Below are 24,318 nucleotides of genomic sequence, written 5' to 3'. Positions count from 1 at the left end.
GAGAGCATGCAAAATGATGAAAATGATGCCTAGGTGAACTAAATAGTCTCTTTTGGGAACTTAGTCGACTGACTTAGGGAAAGAGTTGGCTCCTTTGGCAATTAAGCCGGCTCGATCCTGGGAACAAGGCAAAAAAAATTGCAGCAGATGCTGCTGTCTGCTGCAGGTTCATTTTTGACCCAATATAAGCACTCTAATTGTTCAAGAATGATTCCCTAAACACCAAAAAATGAAATACAAGTCTCCAAAACATAGATAAACATAAATGATCATTTGCAAATGTGTATAACATAATTAAGGGTGCAATTTAATCAATAAAAGGAAATAAGTAAAAGATGGCTTTAAGGCCTCATTACATATGATCCATGGTTATACAAAAGATGAAACTAAGGTGAAAATGACATTAGGACTCTACCAAGAAGATTACAAGTCCCAATTCCATTTTCCCTTTAAAGAGGATCCAAATATAACATATTACACATTTTCAAGGAAATTAAACAAGCTTCAATATACCATACATCCATGGTTTACAAAGAGAATAAAACAAGGCATGCTAAACAAGTGCATGCATACAAAGTTACACAAAAGGTAATCTAATGCGACCAAGCCATGTCTAGGGATGTTGTGCATCCCAAAACAAGGTTTCTTTATCTGCAAAATAATCCAAACAACTAGGGTGAGTAATTAAATTACTCGTAGGATGTGGTGCATGCGCATACCCTATAGTTTTAAGTATAATGTGAACCAAATATAGAACATCACAAGGGTGCATTCCACTTAATGTCTATGTTTCCATGGTACTCTAAGGGATCATCTCAAGCTATACAATTATTTGAAAGGAAAAATACATAGCATCCAAGTATACATAAACAAGTACACTAACCACATTTAAACTAAGATTACCAAATCACAAGCTACAAGAAATCCATAATTTACAACTTGGAAAGGAATGCGAAATCAAATAATGGAAAGACTACGATATGTGGCCATGAGACCATACAAGCTATTTCCGGTAATTACGACCCACAAGGTACAACCTAGTGCGTACTATGACTTAGGAGAATTCTTACCCTCCGTACTAAAGCCAAACCCTAGCCATTAAACATTTCATATCCTTACAAGCTTCCAAAAATCAACTAGTCCATGACATTCATATAATCTCAATGCATGAAACTACCTACCAAGCAAAAGTGGTGTGAAACCATACAAACCATGCCCTATGTTTACATGTCTAAAGTGACAAGTTAATGACATTACACATTATGTTACATCAACTTACTATCAATGTAGGCCACTATTACTAATCATGAAATATAGTAATCTACCTACAAATAATTACAAGTACCACATACAAGGTTTTTCATACTAATTCTCAATGAAATCTATATTACTTAACAACTTAAGTGCAATTCCAAGATAGTCATTAAAAGCCCTCAATGCAACCACAAGTATTAGGTATATCATTAAACAATAATCTACCTATATAACTTAATACTCATATACATGCTTTAAATCTAGAAATCCTAAGTCAAGCATATCAAATCTCTCTTTTTATGCAAATACAAGAATTGAAGAAGCATGTAATCAATATATATATATAGCCCCAATATATATAAAACCCAAAGAGGATAAACATACAACCACCCCTACCTCAATAGAGAATTGAATCTCTATAATCTAAAGCAACCAAGCTTAAAATGGTAAACCAATCTAGGGTTTTGTAGAAGAGAGTGAGAGGAAGATAAAGTATTCCAAGTTTTTGGTTCTAAGGTGAGTGGAAGGGCACCAAAATGAAGCCTAAAGCCTTAAACCAAGATTTTCCTTCAATGGTGGCTAGGTTAGGGTTTGAGAGGAAAGAGATGAAATGAAAATGAAATGCAACCCTAAGCTAAATGTGGTGGGATTCTCCACTCACTATGTGCTCTTGCACTACCTCTCACACACACATAATTGCAAGACCAATTGTAAAGCCTACACTTGTCACCATCTTATGTAAACTTTCAAGACTTAACATTAAGCCTACACTTGTCAACCATCCATGCCAACAAGTGCTCCTATCCTAGGCAACAAATGGGTGAATCTCCACCCTCCATGTGTCAAGAGATCATGCTTCTAAGTCCTTCCACCCCAATGCCAACAAGTGACACCATGGGAGTGTGACACTTGTCACACTTTCCAAAAATTGCTAAAAGGTCATTTTCCAAAATATCTTCTAAATTAAATTACAAAATGGTCCCTAAGATGAAAAATAATTACTTTATTTAATTATACAAAAACCCCCTCAAGTTACAAATATTTACCAAAAAGTCATGCATCATGCCCTTTACAAGGAAAGTAAACAATTAACATGTTTTTCTACAAAATTAAAAATGTAGATATCATGGAATTTAAATATCATGGATGTATACAAGGTCGGAGTTAAATCTGAGCACAAAAAGTGAGGTTATGCAAGGAAAAATGAAAAACGAGAAAAGGATGAAATAGGAAAAAGACGAAAAAAGAATATTATCAAAAAAAAAAAGGAAGAAAAATGACCGAGTCATTACAACCTACCCTCCTTAAAGGGATTTTGTCCCAAAAATCAAATCATACCTGAAAGAGAGAACAAATGGGGATACCGAGAACGAACCTCCTGTTCAAGCTCCTAGGTAGCCTCCTCAATACCGTGGTGTCTCCACTAGACTTTGACTAATGTAATGGTCTTGGTCCGCAAGACCTGCTCCCGTGAATCAAGAATCTAGACCGGACCTTCCTCGTAGGTCACGTCCTCATCAACAACTACATCTGTCCACCGCAGAACATACGATGGGTCCGGCTCGTACTTCCTCAGCATAGAGACATGAAAGACATCGTGAACCCTATCCAAGTCTGGCGGCAATGCCAATCGATAAGCAACCTCACTGATGCACTCCAAAACCTCAAATGGTCCAATGAATCTAGGAGACAACTTGCCAGTCTGTCGAAATCTCAGAAGCCCCTTGCGCGGAGAAATCTTAAGAAAGATATGGTCCCCTACCTCAAAAGACAAGGATCGTCTCCTACTGTCAGCGTAACTCTTCTGTCTGCTCTGTGCAATAGCCAATCGCTGCCGAATCAACTTGATTTTCTCTGTAGTCTCAATAACAGTCTCAGGACCCAAGGCAATGGTATCACCGACCTCGGTCCAACAAATTGGAGATCTGCAAGGTCTGCCATGCAACACCTCAAAAGGTGCCATTCCAATACTGGTCTGATAACTATTGTTGTAGACAAACTTAACCAAAGGCATGTAGTCCTCCCAACTACCCCCAAAATCTAAGATGCAAGCCCGTAACATATCTTCTAATATCTGAATGGTGCGTTCCGACTGACCATCAGTCTGAGGATAGAATGCCATGCTAAAATGAAGCCCCGTATCAAGAGCCTCTTACAAAACTCTGCCAAAAGTGAGACGTGAACCGCGGATCCCTATCCGTAACGATCAATACAGGAACTCCGTGAAGTCTGATAATCTGCCTCACATACAGTCCACTCAATCGCTCTGTACTGTCTGTCACTGCCATGGGCAAGAAGTGTGCCGTCTTAGTCAACCTATCAACTATGACCCAAACGGCATCATTCCCTACCTAAGACCTCGGAAATCCCATTACAAAATCCAAAGTGATATGCTCCCATTTCCACTCAGCTACTGGTAATGGTTGCAATAATCCTGCCGGTCTCTGATACTCTGCCTTCACTTGCTGACAAGTAAGACACCGAGCCACAAACTGTGAAACATCCCGTTTCATACCCTGCCACCAAAACTATCGCCGTAAATTATGATACATCTTTGTACCACCAAGATGAACTACGAGTCGAGAGTGGTGAAATTCCCGAAGAACATCTTCACGGCAAAACAAAGGAACAAACACCATCCCCTTGTACCTGAGACCACCGTCTGAATGTAAGGTCCAACCTTCTACATCCTCACCGCCTAAAATTCGATCATAGATGGCCTTTATCTCCCCATCCTCCAACTGTGCCTCAATAACTCTATTAACAAGTGCCGGTTGAGCCACAAGGCTAAATAAAATAGCCGGTGAAACATCCTCATAACACTGTAAACCAAGATCTGCAAGCTCTTCTAGCATCTTCCATCTGTAAATGGAAATGCTAGCAAGTGTTCCCCGCGACTTCCTACTTAATGCATCGGCTACTACGTTGGCCTTACCCAGATGTACTGTTACTCAAAGTCATAGTCCTCTATGAACTTGACCCATCTGCGGTGTCTCAAGTTCAAATCCTTCTGAGAGAAGAGATACTTGAGAGTCTTGTGATCGGAGAAAATCTTAAACTTCTCCCCATTCAAATTGTGTCTCCACCCCTTCAGGGCAAAGATAACTGCTACCAACTCTAAATCATGTGTTGGATAGTTCAACTCGTGAGTCTGCAACTATCGAGACCCATAAGCAACCACCCGCTCTGTCTGCATCAAGACACAACCCAAACCTTCTCGCGAAGCATCACAAAAGATCACATAACCTAGACCACGTTCAGGAATGATCAAAACTAGAGCCGATGTCAACCTGACCTTCAACTCCTGAAAAGCAAACTTACATGCCTCATTCCATACAAACTTGACCCCCTTGCGGGTAAGTCGAGTCATAGGTGCCGCTAGACGAAAGAAATCCCGAACAAATCTCCGGTAGTAGCCAACCAGGCCAATAAAACTCTGAATCTCAAACACTGTCTTCGGACGCTCCCAATCCATCACCGACTCAATCTTCGTCGGATCCACTGCAACACCGCCCCTTAACACAACACGTCCAAGGAACTTCACTTCCAGTAGCCAAAATTCGTATTTCTCGAACTTGGCATACACCTGATTATCCCTAAGGATTTGTAACACTGTCCTCAAATGATACTCATGCTCCTCCACCGTAGCTGAGTATACGAGAATGTCATCAACAAAAACCACAATGAACTGATCAAGATGGTCACTAAATACACAGTTCATCAAGTCCATGAAAGCTATTGGATCATTGGTCAAACCAAATGGCATCACCAGAAACTCGTAATGGCCATACCGTATACGAAAAACGGTCTTAGATATATCCTCATCCTTAACCCTCAACTGATAGTAACTCGATCTTAAATTAATCTTCAAAAAACAAGTGGCTCCCTTCAACTAATCAAACAAGTCATCAATCCTAGGCAAAGGATACCTGTTCTTGATCGTAGCGTGGTTCAGCTTGCGATAATCGATGCAAAGTCTTAAAGACCCATCATTTTTCTTCGTAAAAAGAACTGGTGCTCCCCAGGGTGAAACACTAAGACGAATAAAGCCCTTAGCTTTCAAATCATCCAGTTGAGCTTTCAGCTCATCCAACTCTACCGGTGCCATACGGTACGGTGCCGTAGAGATAGGTACAGTACTGGGAATGACATTAATGGCAAAGACAACCTCCTGAAAAGGAGGAAGTTTCGTCAACTCCTCTGGAAAGACATCCTAAAACTCGTCTACAACTGCTGGAAAAACATGACCCAAGCTGCTGTCCTCCTCAGCTAACAGGCTAGCCAAGTAAGACCTGTGGCGACTCTAGTCACCAATACTGAAAATCATCGTCGGGTGGGAATCGTTCTGATCTCCCACGAAGTGAAAGTAGTCTCCCTCGGGAGTGTATACAGTCACCCTCCTACGGAAGCAATCGATTATAGCACAAAAAAAAGATAACTAATCCATCCTGGGAATGACGTCAAAGCCCGTCATGTCAAAGACAACAAAATCAAACTTTAAGGTCTGCCCAGCTATCTCAATAGCACAACCCTGACAAACACGGTCCAAAGACACTGGACCACCTACTAGTGTGTCAACACAAAGGAAACCATCCCGCAGTGTGATTTCCAACCCTAAGGAATGTACAAATGATGCAGAAATGAATGAATGTGACACACCCGTGTCAACAAGAACTCTAGCCCAAGAACTAAAAAGTGGAAAGATACCTCGAACTGTAGAAGTCCCTGCGGAGGTATCAGCCTGTGGTAGTGCGTAAGCTCGTCCTTGAGCCCTGACTGCTGAGAACTGCCCTGGTAACCCGACTGATGTCCGGAAGCAGCAGGCATAGAGCCTCTAACCGGATATGAACCAACTGGCAATGCTGCTAACTACGGTGCCTGGGGCACCCTGAAACCTGACTGCACAACTGTTGATTGTGCCGGTGCGACCTGTGAACCTATGTCACTCTGTGTCCCGCCTTGCAATTTCAGACACTCTCTCCTGAAGTGACCTGGTTGCTTGCAATAATGACAAGCTTCGCGAACCGCCTTCGTCGAAGCTGTAGGCTTACTAGCCTGTGACTGACTGGCCTATGGCTGAAGCTGTGGGCAGCGAGGCTTGATATGCCTCGACTACTAACAATGGTGATAAATCACTCCCCGAGCTGACCCCGAAGATACTGGAACTGTAGGTATAGACCGAGCCTGTTGTGACTGTCCCTGAGTACGCGAACTATCCTCGGTCTTAGCCTTCTTCCACTGGCCCCCAAAAGATACTAATGAAGCCTCTCTACAAGACTGCTTATATGAACCCTTTATCCTGAGCTGATCTCTGTCCTCTGCCTTAACTAACATAACTTTCTGCACTACCTCCTCATAGGTCCTTAAATCCAACACAGAAATCCGTGGCCTAATATCAAGATGCAACCCATCCTGAAACTTCTTTGCCCTGAGCTCATCGGTAGCTACCATCTCCGGTGCATAACAGGAAAGAGAAGTGAAACGTGTCTCATACTCAATGACACTTATCCTGCATTGATAGAGACCTATGAACTGCACTCTCATGTCCTACCTCATAGCCCTCGGAAAGAAGCGGTCGAAGAACAATGTCCTGAACTCCTCCCAAGTCATCACCTCTACAACGTGGATATTAGTCATACACCTCCACCAGATATCGGCATCTCCCATGAATATAGAAGCTGTCAAGGAGATCCTCAATCGGTCAGTAGGTACTACCATGCTATCGAGTTTGCATACCATGAGATCAAGCAATGCCTCTGAAGCAAGCGAATCCATACTCCTTGTAAATTGGTCGATCTTAACCCTCTGTAATTTCATGAAGTAGTCCAATGCCTCATTAGCAACTGGTGTCGGTGCTAGTGCTGGTACCGGAATCTACATCCCAGCCATATGCTGACGAAACATCTGCTGAATGGACTCTGACATCCCCAGAGCCACTCCCTGTGCAATTTGCTCCTCATAAGTTAGCGCTCGTGGTGGATTAGGATCCACGCCACGAGGTCGAACCCTGAGCCTCCTTGGACCCCGTGCTAGCCCAGTGTCTGCAACCTGCTCCTCAACCTGCTCATCCACTCCGATGTGACGAGAAGACTCTCCATGAGTCAAAACCGCGGTGCTATACACATAAAGGACAAGATCAACAATAATACAAGTCATTAAGACCTAATGCAACTCACGCCATGAATGCACAAAGCAAATAGCACATAATACAAGTAAGAAATGTATGTAACATATAGTCATGCTAAATATACCAGTATATACAACATGCTAACACCCAACAAGCATATACAATTCGCTAAGGCATACAAGCATATATAACATACTAAAACAGTTAAGGAAAACTCCTAAACATACTACCATATAAGCACGTAAATATGTTATTAAATCAAAATATGTTAGCAAGAAACACGTACACATATCAAAGCAAGTCAATAAAAGCATGATATGCACCCAAAACTCGTCGTCCTAAGGTTTTCGAACCCGGGAGCTCTAATACCACCTGTGATGACCCTGGATTTACAAACCCAGTGCGTCATATGATCAGCTGAAATGGATCCAAAATGCGGAAGCTAACCATGAACAAGTTTATAGAGATGTATTTCATCCCTAAAACATAAGAACGACCTTCCAAGGAGTCCCATGACTCAGCGGAAGAAAAACCAGAACTAGGGTTTCAAAACCCTTGAAGGAATGAACTAAGGGTAAAATGGTCATTTCAAACTAAAATGGGTGCCAGCGTACACATCATTAAAAAGATAACAAAAAATTAATAAAGATAGACTCAAGAATCACTTGATTCGGAGTCCGGATGATAAAGATATGAGGATAGGACAAGCGGCGTCCTCCGATTTAAAGATACCATGACCCTATCTCACTAAAACCAACATAACTCTCATTATTGTTGGATTTTCAGTGTGTGGTTCGTACCATTGGAAAGCTAACTTCGAGCTCTTGAGTTTAAGCTCTAGAATTGCCTAATTTAGCTGATTTAGGCCGAGAGCAACAAAAATGAAAGAAATGAGGTGTGAACGAACTCAGTCGGCTCTTTTAGCAACTGAGTCGGCTGAGTTGGGCTGAGAGCATGCAAAATGATGAAAATGATGCCCAGGTGAACTAAGTCGACTCTTTTGGGAACTTAGTCGACTGACTTAGGGAGACAGTCAGCTCCTTTGGTAATTCAGCCGGCTCGATCCTAGGAACAAGGCAAAAAAAATTGCAGCAGATGCTGCTGTCTGCTGCAGGTTCATTTTTGACCCTATACAAGCACTCTAATTGTTCAAGAATGATTCCCTTAACACCCAAAAATGAAATACAAGTCTCCAAAACATAGATAAACATAAATGATCATTTGCAAATGTCTATAACATAATTAAGGGTACAATTTAATCAATAAAAGGAAATAAGTAAAAGATGGCTTTAAGGCCTCATTACATATGATCCATGCTTATACAAAAGATGAAACTAAGGTGAAAATGACATTGGGACTCTACCAAGAAGATTACAAGTCCCAATTCCATTTTCCCTTCAAAAAGGATCAAAATATAATATATTACACATTTCCAAGGAAATTAAACAAGCTTCAATATACCATACATCCATAATTTACAAAGAGAATAAAACAAGGCATGCTAAACAAGTGCATGCATACAAAGTTACACAAAAGGTAATCCAATGCGACCAAGCCATGTCTAGGGATGTTGTGCATCCCAAAACAAGGTTTCTTTACCTGCAAAATAACCCAAACAACTAGGGTGAGTAATCAAGTTGCTCGTAGGATGTGGTGCATACGCATACCCTATAGTTTCAAGTATAATGTGAACTAAACATAGACCATCACAAGGGTGAATTCCACCTAACGTCTATGTTTCCATGGTACTCTAAGGGATCATCTCAAGCTATACAATTATTTGAAATGCTATACATAGCATCCAAGTATACATAAACAAGTACACTACCCGCATTTAAACTAAGATTACTAAATCACAAGCTACAAGAAATCTGTAATTTACAACTTAGAAAGGAAAGCGAAATCAAATAATGGAAAGACTATGATATGTGGCCATGAGACCTACAAGTTATTTCGAGTAATTACGACCCATAAGGTACAACCTAATGCGCACTATGACTTAGGAGAATTCTTACCCTCCGTACTAGAGCCAAACCCTAGCCATCGAACATTTCATATCCTTATAAGCTTCCAAAAATCAACAAGTCCATGACATTCATATAATCTCAATGCATGAAACTACCTACCAAGCACAAGTAGGGTGAAACCATACAAACCATGCCCCAATGGTTACATGTCTAAAGTGAAAAGTTAATGACACTACACATTATGTTACATCAACTTACTATCAATGTAGGCCACTATTACTAATCATGCAATATAGTAATCTACCTACAAATAATTACAAGTACCACATACAAGGTTTTTCATACTAATTCTCAATGAAATCTATATTACTTAACAACTTAAGTGCAATTCCAAGATAGTCATTAAAAGCCCTCAATGCAACCACAAGTATTAGGCATATCATTAAACAATAATCTACCTATATAACTTAATACTCATATACATGCTTTAAATCTAGAAATCCTAAGTCAAGCATATTAAATCTCTCTTTTTATGCAAATACAAGAATTGAAGAAGCATGTAATCAATATATATATAGCCCCAATATATATAAAACCTAAAGAGGATAAACATACAACCACCCCTACTTCAATAGATAATTGAATCTCTATAATCCAAAGCAACCAAGCTTAAAATGGTAAACCAATCTAGGGTTTTGTAGAAGAGAGTGAGAGGAAGATAAAGTATTCCAAGTTTTTGGTTCTAAGGTGAGTGGAAGGGCACCAAAATGAAGCCTAAAGCCTTAAACCAAGCTTTTCCTTCAATAATGGCTAGGTTAGGGTTTGAGAGGAAAGAGATGAAATGAAAATGAAATGCAACCCTAAGCTAAATGTGGTGGGATTCTCCACTCACTATATTCTCTTGCACTACCTCTCACACACACGCAATTGCAAGGCCAATTGTGAAGCCTACACTTGTCACCATCTTATCTAAACTTTCAAGACTTAACATTGAGCCTACACTTGTTAACCATCCATGCCAACAAGTGCTCATATCCTAAGCTAACAAATGGGTGAATCTCCACCCTCCATGTGTCAAGAGATCATGCTTCCAAGTCCTTCCAACCCAATGCCAACAAGTGGCACCATGGGAGTGTGACACTTGTCACACTTTTCAAAAATTGCTAAAAGGTCCTTTTCCAAAATATCTTCTAAATTAAATTACAAAATAGTCCCTAAGACGAAAAATAATTACTTTATTTAATTACACAAAAACCCATCAAGTTACAAATATTCACCAAAAGTCATGCATCCATGCCCTTTACAAGGAAAGTAAACAATTAACATGTTTTTCTACAAAAGTAAAAATGTAAATATCATGGAATTTAAATATCATGGATGTATACAAGGCCGGAGTTAAATCCGAGCACAAAAAGTGAGATTATGCAAGGAAAAATGAAAAATGAGAAAAGGACGAAATAGGAAAAAGACGAAAAAAAGAAAATTATCAAAAAAAGAAAGGAAGTAAAATGACCGGGTTATTACATCAACAATGTCTTTATCATCTCTTTTTCTTTCTTCACTAATTACCTCTTCATTTTTTTCACTCGTTAACTCGCTAGATGATTGTAGTTTTTGTTGGTTAGATGAAACTTTTATTGAGCTATCTGAAACTTCTTTAATTCCTGGGCAGTCGCACCAGTTCTGCTCTTCATCCCTTATCTCCCCCTGAAGAGAAGAAGTGGACACTAATGAAGAGAAAAAATATTGAGATTCCAAAAAAGTAACATCCATAGTGATGTAGGTACGCTAAGTGGTAAGGTTATAACACTGATATCCTTTTTTTTTTTTTGGTACCATACCCCAAAAAAATATAATGAACTACGCAAGAATCAAGTTTAGTCCATTAATTTTTATGGAGATGAACAAAAGCAACTGAGCCAAAAATGCGTGGAGGAATCAACATAATAAAAGGCAAGGCAACATGATTAGACAAAACCTGTAAATGAGTCTTGAAATCCAACACCTTTGAAGGCATTCGATTCAATAAGTGTACTACTGTGACAATGGCATCATCCCAGTATCTACTTGGCACATGTGCTCCAATCAACAAGGCACGTGCTGTCTCTAATATATGTCTATTCTTTCGTTCCGCCACACCATTCTGTTGTGGTGTTTGAATACATGAGTTTTCATGAACAAGGCCATTTTTTGAAAACTAAGCTTGAAATTCGTGATTGACATATTCTCCACCATTGTCAAATCGAAGATTTTGTGTTTGTTAGGATATGTGTGCCCTAGCATAGCAAATTCTAATTTTGAATTGTAAAAGTCATGGTTTCTTATTTGGATATTATTATTAAAGCATTATACAATTGGTGAATGGAATGTATTATTTTTCAATTCTTTATGGAATTGATGGTGTCTGCTTGATTACAAAATATATTTATATATGTATGTAATGGCAATTAATACTATGATATAAATTAGTAATCATAAATGGTTTAAAGTCGGTAATTATGGATGGACATTTAATTAGTTAAGACTTAAACCGAGTCCACGATAGATTGAGATATATTGCGAGAGCTGTCGTATGCAATTGCTCTCTATCACAGTCTTGGCTTTTGACTCTCAAGCATGAGAGAAGTATAGACTCTTTTATTAATTAATAATTACTTTGATTTATTCGGCGGATACCTCGGGATCCTTAGATCGACACTTTGGGTAGTTATGTAATTAATAATTAGAGGTCTATATTCTCAATATTTGCATCAGTGCTATTTGTATTTATTTTGTTTTGATTATGGTTGATCACAAATTAAATTCGAAGGCCTTCGTATGTTTTAGACAAATGTTTTCTGTATATATTTATTTAATAAATTATTATTATTTTTTGTCAAATAAATATTTTATTGTGATCGAGCCGGAAATAATCAAAGATAACAAAATAATTATATTAATTATGTTGTCGGATTGATGGCTTTAATTATCCGATAAATAATTAAGCATAGAGGGGTCAAAGTGCAACATTGACTTAGAGGTTATTTACTATTTAATTGGAGTGCAATTAATTTCTTTTAGTGGAGTAGAAATTAATTTATGAATTAATTGAATTGGGTCCATGGTTTAATGGACCGGACCAATTATTAATTTATAGGAGCCAAGAAAATAGTAAGCCCAAAAGGATTCTCACCAATAGCCCAAGTTGATATTGGAGTCATGTTAGGATTGAGAAAGTTGAATTAGAGATAGAGAATGATTTATTGTTTCCTTATTCTTATTTTTATTTTGCCTATATATACATGAGTTCATGTATATTTTAGGGGTGACTTGGAGAACAAGAAAAAGGAATACACTTTCTCTCTCTAGATTTTAGGGTTTTGTTTTCTCTTCTAAAGGAGGCTACCACCAGCCTAGATTCCAAGGTCATTCATCAAGGCATATTGGTGATTCCTAAAGGGAAGATAATAATCGAACGGAAGGAGAAAGGATCTTGCTAAAGGGATCTACAATAAGTGAGAACATTTACTTTAGAGGAAAGTTCAAAAGGTTTACTCAGACCTTTGATGTAAGTATTCAATCTGTTTATTAAATTATGCATCATCTTTTATTTATCTTTGCATAAAACTTGTCTCTGCGTGATGAATCAAGATCCGTGATTGCAAATCCCTCAAAAGTTTTAAAAACTTGCACGTTTCCCAACAGTGGTATCAGAGCACATGGTTTGATTCATTACTAGAGAACATGTGTTTATAAAAATCATATTCATGGATCCAAATCGTATATACATATATAAAATTATTGATATATGTTGATGTATGATTTATTATGTTGATATATATTAATACATGATGACGTATGTATAATTGTGAATGGATGATGATGTGTGTTTGGGCCATGGATGAAGCTTATAGGTATATAGAATGTAATTTTATTTTTGGATGAATGTAATTAAGGCTTTGTTTTATCCGTTTGAAAAGTCAATGATATAATTTAATTTTTTTCATTGTATTTCAAATTGTAAGTATTTATTAAAGCCATGTAATATTCATCAAAGGATGCTATGAAGCTTCAAGAGGGTCCGAAATGATTAAATTATGCTTCAGTAATTTTCTGGAATTTTTCCGAATTTTTCGGGAATTTTTTGAGGCTTAATTTAATTTTCTGGGATTTTTCCGGATTTTTTGAAATTTTTTCGGCGTTTTTCCGGTGGCCGGAGCTTCGCCGGTGGCGAGAAGGGGCGTCGGAGGTGGCCCGGATCAGGTGTGGCATCAATATGGTGAGCCTGGCGTGTATTCCACCCGCGCCAGGAGAATGCACATGCTGGCGCGTGCATTGCACGCGCCAGCCAAGGCAGCTTGCCCTCCACGCGCGTGAAGGCGCTTGGAGGCGAGTCCCACGCGTCCCAGGCGCGTGGGAGCGCGTGAGAGCGCATCCCATGCGCCCCAAGCGCTTGCCGACGCGTGGGGGCGCGTGGGTACACGTGCCGAGTCTTGCAGCCTGCCCTAGGCGCGTGCCAGTGCTTGTGGGGTCCTCCGGGCTCGTTCCAAGCAGCGATTTGCTTCTCCTGACGCGTACAAGCTTCCTATTAATGTTTACAGACAGTTGAAGGACGCCCGTACAACAAGAATAGTTTTTAAATGTTAAAAGCTGAATCCATTGGCCATTTATATTGCTTCTGTCTATTATTTGATGCATGGAATAATTTAATAGTTATTATAATTGTTCATGCATTGGATCCATGATTTTTAACTAAATGGCTTTATTTATATTAATTAAATTATGAAGATAAATTGGATTAGATTGCTAATTAATTTGAGAGCATTTATTGGGAAATAGAAAAATTATTTTTGTAAATTATTTTTTGCCTCAAATTAAAGATTAGTGAATCATTTAAAATCTATATATTTTCTAAATTTAATGGGATTAAAATCAAGGCGTTTTGCATTCATTAAATCATGAATTGAAAACCCTAGTTTTATATTATTAAAAATTGAGTGGGAGCGGGGATTTTTTATACATTACCCCATGGCCTTCGTAATTATAACCATTATGATTAGATCTTTAAAAATAAGGCTCCACGCATGATTTAAAGAGTCTAGATTACAAGAATGGTTGTCTCACGAAAATATATTTATTAAATAACCATTATAGTTAGATCTTTAAAAATAAGGCCCTACGCATGATTTAAAGAGTCTAAGCTATTAATGGCAATATATTTAATATTTGTTTTTCCGTTGGAGCATTAATTATGTTATACACTCAATCTAAAATCAATAGTATTAGCTCCCCAACGGAGTGGTCTATACTAGGTGATTTTAGAAAGGCTAAATCTAATCGGGAATTATTTCATATTTAGATAAGGCATTGTCTAAAGAGATATAGAAATAATGAGTTATTCTCGTCAATAAGCAATAATGAATTCCGCCAACCGGATAAGTTATTGGCATATTGATTGTCCGATTTTTCATGCAATGTGGTTAAGGGACCCACAATTAATTAATTATTTTATACTTGCATGATTATTATTATTCACTTTATTTATTGTATGAATGTTTTTATTTCCAGATTTATCATGACTAGTCCATTCAGTCCACTTGCAAACATACTAAAAGAAAATCGATTAACTGGACCTAATTATATCGATTGGAAAAGGCAACTAGATATTGTACTTACATATGAGGGGTTGAATTATGTGCTTACTACTCCCAGACCTTCTCCACCTTTGCCTGAGGATCCTCCTGAGGAGCATGAAGTTTTTAAGAAATGGAATAAAGCAGATGAGATGACTAGGTGCTACATTCTTGCTTCACTCTCGAATGTACTCCAAAGTCAACATCTTCAATATCTCACTTCTGCAGACATCATGCTTAACCTTAAGGAAATGTTTGGGCAAATTGGTAAGAGTACACGCCAAAATGCTATGACAAATTTGATGACCATTAAGATGGTCCAAGGTACTTCAGTTCGGGAGCATGCTTTAAAAATGATTGGTTTTTTAAATGAACTGGAAATCCTTGGATGCAACTTGGATGGTGAACTTCAGGTTGACATGGTTATCGCTTCATTGCCAGACTCATTTAACTCTTTTAGGGTTAATTATTACATGAATAAGCTTGAGTACACACTCGCTGAAGTATTGAATGAGTTGGTAACCTTTGAAGGGATAAACAAAAGCAAGGGTGCATCTATTAACTACACTCAGTCTGCTGGACCATCCACTTCTATGCCCAAGAGGAGGGGCAAGAAAAAGAAGAAGGATGGTACCAAAACTGTGGTTGTGCCAAACAAAGTAATCCAAAAGGATAAGGGAAAGAAGAAAGTGCGGGTTGAAGGCGAAAGAAACTGCTTCCATTGCGGTCAACCGGGTCACTGGAAACCTAACTGCCCAATACTTCGCACACAAGGCAAAGGAAAAGGTATATTCATTGTTGAGGCATGTAATGTGGTTGAATCTATAGATTCCTGGTGCATAGATTCTGGAGCCACTAATCATGTTTGCAATTCATTGCAGGGATTCCAGGAGTCCAGAAGCCTCAATGAAGGAGAGATATACTTGCATATGGGATCTAATGCCAAGGTGGAAGCTAAAACAGTGGGAGTGATTCATATGCAGTTTGATAGTGGGAGGAGTTTTATTTTAGAAGATTCTCTTTATGCGCCAAATGTTAGGCACAATTTAATTTCAGTTTCTTCGTTGGTTTGCAAAAATTATATTTTTACTTTTGGAAAAAATGTTTTAATTAAATTAAATGGTTGTGTTATAACTTCTGGTGCATTGAAAGATAATCTATATGTTTTAACTCCTAGCTCATATCAAATGCAAAATTATGAATTAAATGCAACTTTATCTAGATTGAATGTTAAAAGAAAAGCAGTTTCTCCAAACTCATTGTATCATTGGCATCTACGATTGGGTCACATCAATCAAAATAGGATTCAAAGGTTAGTTAAAGAAGGTTTATTACCTTGTGAGGCAGAGGAGCCTATGCCAACTTGTGAATCCTATATTGAAGGAAAGATGACTCGAAGGGCTTACTCAGCCAAAGGATATAGAGCCAAAGAACAATTAGAGTTGGTGCACACAGACGTGTGTGGTCCAATGAACACCCAAGCGAGAGGAGGGTTTGAGTACTTCATCACTTTCATTGATGATTATTCATGTTTTGGATATATTTACCTAATGCGACACAAGTCAGAAGCTTATGGAAAATTCCGTGACTTTCAGGCGGAAGTGGAGCGTAAATTAGGTAAACTTATCCAAACACTTCGATCTGATTGAGGAGGTGAATACCTCTTGGGGGAGTTCAAGGATCATATGGTCAATGGGGTATTGTGCGCCAGTTATCCGCACCTGACTGCCCTCAACAGAATGGAGTGGCAGAAAGGAGAAACAGAACTTTACTTAACATGGTTAGATCTATGATGAGTTTTGCTACATTACCTCTATCATTTTGGGGATTAGCCTTAGAATCAGTGATGTATATTTTGAACTGTGTTCCATCCAAGTCTGTTTCAGGAACGCCATATGAGCTGTGGTTTGGACAAAAACCTAGTTTAAATCATATGCATATATGGGGGTGTCCAGCACACGTACGAAAGAAACAGGCAGACAAGTTGGAAGCAAGATCAGATGCATGCTTGTTTGTTGGCTATCCTAAGAGCACTAGAGGTGGATTATTTTATGATCCCAGGGACAATAAGGTTATTGTCAGCACTCATGCTGTTTACCTGGAGGAGGATTATATTATGAACTACAGACCTAGTAGCCAGATAGTGTTAGAGGAGATGGTTGGCACGTCAGATATACCCCCAGTGGACACACCTAATATAAATACTGAGAATGATGAGACACAAGAAATCCCTGTTGAATTACCATCATCTAGTACATCGATTCCTGCACCGGTCCTTCGGCGTAGTGGGAGGACTATCATCCAACCTGAAAAACTCACACTTTTGGGTGAGGTCTATGAGGCCGTCCCCGATAAGCATGAGTCGGACCTAGTAAGCTATGCGGAAGCGTTGACCGATATAGATGCGAATCGTTGGAAAGATGCCATGAGATCAGAGTTGGAATCGATGTATACTAACAAAGTCTGGGATATTATAGAACTTCCTAGTGGGGTTCAGCCCATTGATTGTAAGTGGATCTACAAATGAAAGAGAGGAATGGATGGGAATGTTGAGACATTCAAAGCTAGACTGGTTGCCAAAGGCTTCACTCAACGTAAAGGTATTGATTATGAGGATACATTCTCACCAGTTGCAATGCTTAAATCTATTCGCATTCTTTTGGCCATTAGTGCTTATTATGACTATGAGATATGGCAGATGGATGTTAAGACGGCATTTTTAAATGGCCATCTTGAACAAGACATCTACATGAGGCAACCAGACGGTTTCGTAGTTAAAGGTCGTGAGGACTATGTATGTAAGTTTAATAGGTCTATTTATGGACTTAAGCAAGCTTCACGCACATGGAACATTTGTTTTGATCAGGCAGTCAAATTATTTGGCTTTGAACAAAACGTGTTTGAACCTTGCGTTTACAAGAAAAAATAGGGTAATGTCATCATGATTCTCGTTTTATATGTTGATGACATCTTACTCATTGGTAATGATGTAGAAGCATTGTCATCAGTTAAAAGGTGGTTGTATAAATTTGAGATGAAAGATCTTAGAGAAGCAAGCTATATTCTTGGGATCAAGCTTATGCGAGATCGGGTTAAAAAGAAAATAGGCTTGTCTCAAGAGTCTTACATTGACAAAGTTCTGATCAAGTTTGGAATGGAAAACTCTAAGAAAGGGTTTTTGCCATTTAGATATGGGTTGGCTCTTTCTAATGACCAGTCTCCCAAGACTGATAAGGAAATTGAGCAAATGAGGCGGGTACCATACGCTTCGGCAGTTGGTAGTCTCATGTATGCCATGGTCTGTACCAGACCGGACATCTACTACTCTGTAGGGATTGTCAGTAGATATCAGTCCAATCCTGGACTTGATCATTGGTCAGCTGTGAAGAATATCTTAAAATACCTTAGAAGAACTAAGAATCTAATGCTCATTTATGGAGGTGATGATCTGGTTCCAGTCGGATATACGGATTCTGATTTTCAATCAGATCCTGATGCCAGGAGATCTACATCTGGATATGTGTTCAAGTTCAATGGAAGGGCAGTTAGTTGGAAGAGTGTCAAGCAGGGTTGTACTGCTGACTCAACCATGGAAGCAGAATACATTGCAGGCTCTGAGGCAGCAAAAGAAGCTGTTTGGTTGAGAAACTTTCTAATTGAACTGGAGGTTGTGGAGCACATAGATCAGCCTATAACACTTCATTGCGACAATAGTGCAGCTATAGCCCAAACCAAGGACCCAAAATTTCATACAGGAACAAGACACATTCAGAGGAAACATCATGTGGTTCGTGATATAGTAAAGCGAGGAGATATACTTGTGGCTAAGATTGCATCGGAACATAACCTTGCTGATCCATTCACAAAGGCTTTACCGATCAAGATGTTTGATCGTCATATGGAGAACATGGGAGTTAGATGTGATTTGAATTGGCTATAAGTGCAAGTGGGAGCTGTTAGGATATGTGCGCCCTAGCATAGCAAATTCTAATTTTGGATTGTAAAAGTCATGGTTTCTTATTTGGATATTATTATTAAAGCATTATACAATTGGTGAATGGAATGTATTATTTTTCAATTCTTTATGGAATTGATGGTGTCTGCTTGATTACAAAATATATTTATATATGTATGTAATGGCAATTAATACTATGATATAAATTAGTAATCATAAATGGTTTAAAGTCAGTAATTATGGATAGACATTTAATTAGTTAAGACTTAAACCGAGTCCACGATAGATTGAGATATATTGCGAAAGCTGTCGTATGCAATTGCTCCCTATCACAGTCATGGCTTTTGACTCTCAAGTATGAGAGAAGTATAGACTCTTTTATTAATTAATAATTACTTTGATTTGTTCGGCGGAAACCTCGGGATCCTTAGATCGACACTTTAGGTAGTTATGTAATTAATAATTAGAGGTCTATATTCTCAATATTTGCATCAGTGCTATTTGTATTTATTTTGTTTTGATTATGGTTGATCACAAATTAAATTCGAAGGCCTTCGTATGTTTTAGACAAATGTTTTCTATATATATTTATTTAATAAATTATTATTATTTTTTGTCAAATAAATATTTTATTGTGATCGAGCCGGAAATAATCAAAGATAACAAAATAATTATATTAATTATGTTGTCGGATTGATGGCTTTAATTATCCGATAAATAATTAAGCATAGAGGGGTCAAAGTGCAACATTGACTTAGAGGTTATTTACTATTTAATTGGAGTGCAATTAATTTCTTTTAGTGGAGTAGAAATTAATTTATGAATTAATTGAATTGGGTCCATGATTTAATGGACCGGACCAATTATTAATTTATAGGAGCCAAGAAAATAGTAAGCCCAAAAGGATTCTCACCAATAGCCCAAGTTAATATTGGAGTCATGTTAGGATTGAGAAAGTTGAATTAGAGATAGAGAATGATTTATTGTTTCCTTATTCTTATTTTTATTTTGCCTATATATACATGAGTTCATGTATATTTTAGGGGTGACTTGGAGAACAAGAAAAAGGAATACACTTTCTCTCTCTAAATTTTAGGGTTTTGTTTTCTCTTCTAAAGAAGGCTACCACCAGCCTAGATTCCAAGGTCATTCATCAAGGCATATTGGTGATTCCTAAAGGGAAGATAATAATCGAACGGAAGGAGAAAGGATCTTGCTAAAGGGATCTACAATAAGTGAGAACATTCACTTTAGAGGAAAGTTCAAAAGGTTTACTTAGACCTTTGATGTAAGTATTCAATCTGTTTATTGAATTATGCATCATCTTTTATTTATCTTTGCATAAAACTTGTCTCTGTGTGATGAATCAAGATCCGTGATTGCAAATCCCTCAAAAGTTTTAAAAACTTGCACGTTTCCCAACAGTGTTTCGGCTTAAAACTGAGTCTGAATCATAGCATAAAAAGCCCAAAACACACCAAACACCTCGTCCTTATGTTTCAACAAGTACAACCAAGTCATTCGAGTACAGTCATCTACAAAAGTCACAAACCAACGTATGCCAGAAGTAGTAGTAATTAGAGAGGGTCCCCAAACATCGGAATGAATCAAGACAAAAGAAATGTCACTCTTATTCAAGCTAATTAGAAAATGTACACGATGACTTTTAGCTAGAATGCAAGTATCACATTTACAATCTAAATCATGTAAATTGGAAAACAAATCAAGGAACAAGTGTTTCATGTAACTAAATGATGGATGCCCCAAGCAACGATACCATAGCCAAATATGTTCCTCCTTAGCACTAGTCATATGTCGCGCATTATTACCTCTACCAGAACTGAAGTCATCCATATAGTATAACCCCCCCTCTTAGTACTATGCCCAATGATCTCCTTGGTGAGAATATCCTGAAGAAGGAAAAAAATAGGGTAAATTAGAGCAACACATTTTGTTCTTCAGTAGCTTGACTAACTAACATCAATTTATTTAAAAGAAATGGAACTAGTAAAGTATTGGACAAAGAGAGAGGGAATGATAAGTTCACTGTTCGAGCCCTTGTAACTGGATATGTGACCCCGTTGGCATTAGCAATACTAGTCCGTCTAGGCTGCGTAATCTTGGCAAAGTCATTGGAATAGAGGGTCATGTGGTCAGTTGCGCCTGAGTTAACTATCCAACCACTATAATCATCTTGGTTAGAACTAAGTAAGGCATAGATATTGTTACCTTGATCACTGAAGGTGGTTGACTCATGTTTAGGTTCGACCTGTGAGACAAGAGATAACTGGGTTCTGCATTTACCAAAGTTGCCCATCCCGAGCCATCAGATGTTTTTTTACTTTGCGTTCTTTCCACCATTCTGGATACCTATTTAACTTAAAGCATGTTTCACGAGTGTGTTTCATGTTCCCACAATAAGTACAGCCTCCTCCTTCTGTTTGTCCCTTTGTTTTTGTGGGTGCATTGTCTTTCCACCACCCCTAGATGAAGGTTCATTTGACATCCGGAAAGTAGGTAGTTGTGGATGTCCCGTCTTGATTCCTCTAGAGGCCATGGCAACACCTACTGTCGTTGATCTGTGCATGTTAGCATTACTACCTGCCTGATATATTCCCTTCAAACATGAGCATAGGCTTGTTCAATCATAGGGAATGGTTTTATCTGAAGTACATCATTCCGAATCTTGTCCAGTCGACCATCCAATCCATCAACGTATAGACTCTATCTTTTTGTAGGATTGCATTGTATTTCTGTATATCTCTAGCACATATCATTGGATTCAGACGTCGAAAATCAATTTCTCTCGACAAGCCTTGAAGACTAGTGTAATAAGATTCAATGGACCCCCTACTTGTCTTGTCTTTGTCACACGCTTCTTCAAATCATACACTTGAGATGTGTCTGACCCATCGAAATAAGTGGTAGCAATTGAATCCCATACCAATTTTGCAATTGGAGAGTGAATGAAACTGTTGATTAACGATGGATCCACGGAATTTATCAACCATTCTTTTATAATAGCATTCTTAGTTCTCCATCTCCTGAAATTTGGGTCTATCGGTTCAAGTTGCTGAAGATCTCCATTAATATATCCCAATTTGTCTTTACCTAAGATATACATCTCAACCACTTTGGACCATAAAGCATAGTTAGTGCCATCTAGCTTAATACTGATATGTGCAATAGAAGTATCATATGTGGTCGCTTGAGTCTGGGTCTGATTCTGGGTCAAAACTTGCGTCATCCTGGTCGTCAAGTCCTCTAGGATTGCAACAGTGGAGTTTTTGCCTTTATTCCTATGCTCCACCAACTCAGTTGGTTCCACTATGGTTTCCAATCTGTTCCTAGGATCTTAGCTCTGATACCACCATACACCAGAGGAAATTTTGGGAATATTTTTCATTATATTGAATACACTGAGAATACAAGTATATATCGCAATATATATAGGTGGTTTCAAGAAACCTACTACATTATGTCGAAGACTAGAATTAAGGTTGACCCAGTAAAATAGGGGATATCTAATAAAAGGCAAAATAAATAAATAAATGGTAATAAAAAGTTCCTACAATTACTCCAAAGGGTTCTAAAGGACAGCTCACGCCAACAATTTGTGGCCAGGCACGGACCCATGAAGGGCCCAGTGGGGGTAGCCGTTCGCACTGAAATTTTTTTATTTACACAATTGCTTATAAATTTTATGAAAATCTTAACATATCCCTACTTTTTTGTGAAAATTTTAAATATACCCCTATTCAATTTCTAATGATATCCACCATACATTATTATTGTTCAAAACTGTTCCATTTCATACAAATCTCTGGATCGGTTTGTGGCCGGGACTATAAATTTGCCGACCACTTAATAATTTCTCCATCTTTAAGTAAGCAAGTATAATCTAACTGGACTCAAATAAAAACAAATAAAAACAACATAAACATAAAGTAAAGGGTATGCCACTTGACTTAGAATTCTCCATATATAGTTGCAGGGTTATCATATATATTTCGTCTCATTGTTCTTTGTCCTCTCATTCCTTCGTTACTTATGTTTTATTTCGTTTCTTTAATGCCCACTAAGATAAGTAATATATATATATATATAGTCACGAGAGCTTCATGTATGAACCTCTTCACATTGGCCGACAGCACTCGTGAATTGACAAGTTGAGATGTTACATATATGGTCTAGTGGGTTTGGCGTTGAAATTCTCTCAACCCTTATTTGTAGATACGAATTCCTTTGAAATGTCTGGTTAGATTCGGAATTGAAAATAGTTGTTCTTATTTAAATATAGAGTTCCAATCGTTTGGATGGAAAACTACTTCAAATACGACTGGATTTTGAGAGGATTTAAATTTTAAAAAATGTGCACACTCAGAAAATAAGCTATAATTATTGTTTCTCGCTAGTAGGGAATATGGATAATGAAAGTTGAGTTGAAATCTCAAACCGGCTCTGAGATTGAGTTTAGCCGCAGTTTCTAACTATGTTTTGGAATAGTTGATGATTAGTGCTATTTTCAATCATAAAGGTTGGGTTACATTCAGAAATGGACTCTTTTAGGACTTCACACCTCTTGACATTTCTAAGTCTTGACTCCTAAAATTTAAAGGCGCTTGATTTTTTTTCTTTTTCATTTTTCTCACAACCCAACCTTTGGGGTTTTTTTCTCTTTCGACAATTTGTTTGTTTTTTTACTCTGTTCGATTGAATTGCTTGTATGTTGTTTTAGTTGCACTGTTAGAAGTGGGGTGAGAAAGAATGCAAGTAACAAGTACACGCACGCACCGCATTAGAGGAGTGAACACGGGCATTCTCTCTGTCACGCATAATGATTTCCCAACAAGTTCAGTTCCGCAATGATTCAATAGCCAGAGCCAATAATGTTATTTGCAAAACTGTCGTTTGACCAATGTTATTTGAACGCTAGCTGTCTTTTTACTTTACGTAGAAGTAAGGTTTGGTTTTTATTTGTGGCCGGGACCAAAGGTAAATTTGCAAAGTCACATCCATCATTCCAAAAATAAATCATTTCTCTTCTTGGAAATGGACCATCTCTCTCCACTTTTATTTATGGTATGTTGGGTAAGATGGAAGGTAGAGACGAGGAGATGGATGAGATGGGCGAATAAAAATTTGTAAAAGAAAGAGGATGGATCATTCTTCCTATTTTTTTTTTCTTTTCTTGTATCATATCTACCGAATAAAAGAATTCGTTTCTTCTTCCTTATTTTCTCTTTATACTTCTTTCTTACGGAACGCAACATTAAGGATCAAAATTATCTCCAATATATTTTGTTCGTCATTTATTCTACAATTTGTTCACCAAAATTGCATTATTTTGATAAATAAATGATGTGACATTTTGTTCTTTGTTGTGAAATACCGCAGAGTACA

The 24,318-nt window shown here is 38.0% G+C and overlaps 1 protein-coding gene across 1 annotated transcript; it reads left to right on the top strand.

Moving 5' to 3' along the window:
- The first annotated feature begins 17,076 nt into the window (after positions 1 to 17,076).
- On the top strand, positions 17,077 to 21,583 carry LOC132296337 (uncharacterized). The gene is made up of 3 exons (XM_059794547.1): positions 17,077 to 17,467; positions 18,449 to 18,627; positions 21,551 to 21,583. The coding sequence occupies exons 1-3, from the start codon at positions 17,077 to 17,079 to the stop codon at positions 21,581 to 21,583; spliced, it is 603 nt and encodes a 200-aa protein (XP_059650530.1).
- The last annotated feature ends 2,735 nt before the right edge of the window (positions 21,584 to 24,318 follow it).

The sequence above is a fragment of the Cornus florida genome, unplaced genomic scaffold, assembly GCF_030987335.1.
Source record: "Cornus florida cultivar Cherokee Brave unplaced genomic scaffold, ASM3098733v1 CherokeeBrave_3.0.0_Hap2_Chr02, whole genome shotgun sequence".
In the NCBI taxonomy this organism is placed as follows: Eukaryota; Viridiplantae; Streptophyta; class Magnoliopsida; order Cornales; family Cornaceae; genus Cornus; species Cornus florida.
Note: the sequence above shows the minus strand (reverse complement) of the source record. Positions and strands in the feature narration are given on the sequence as shown.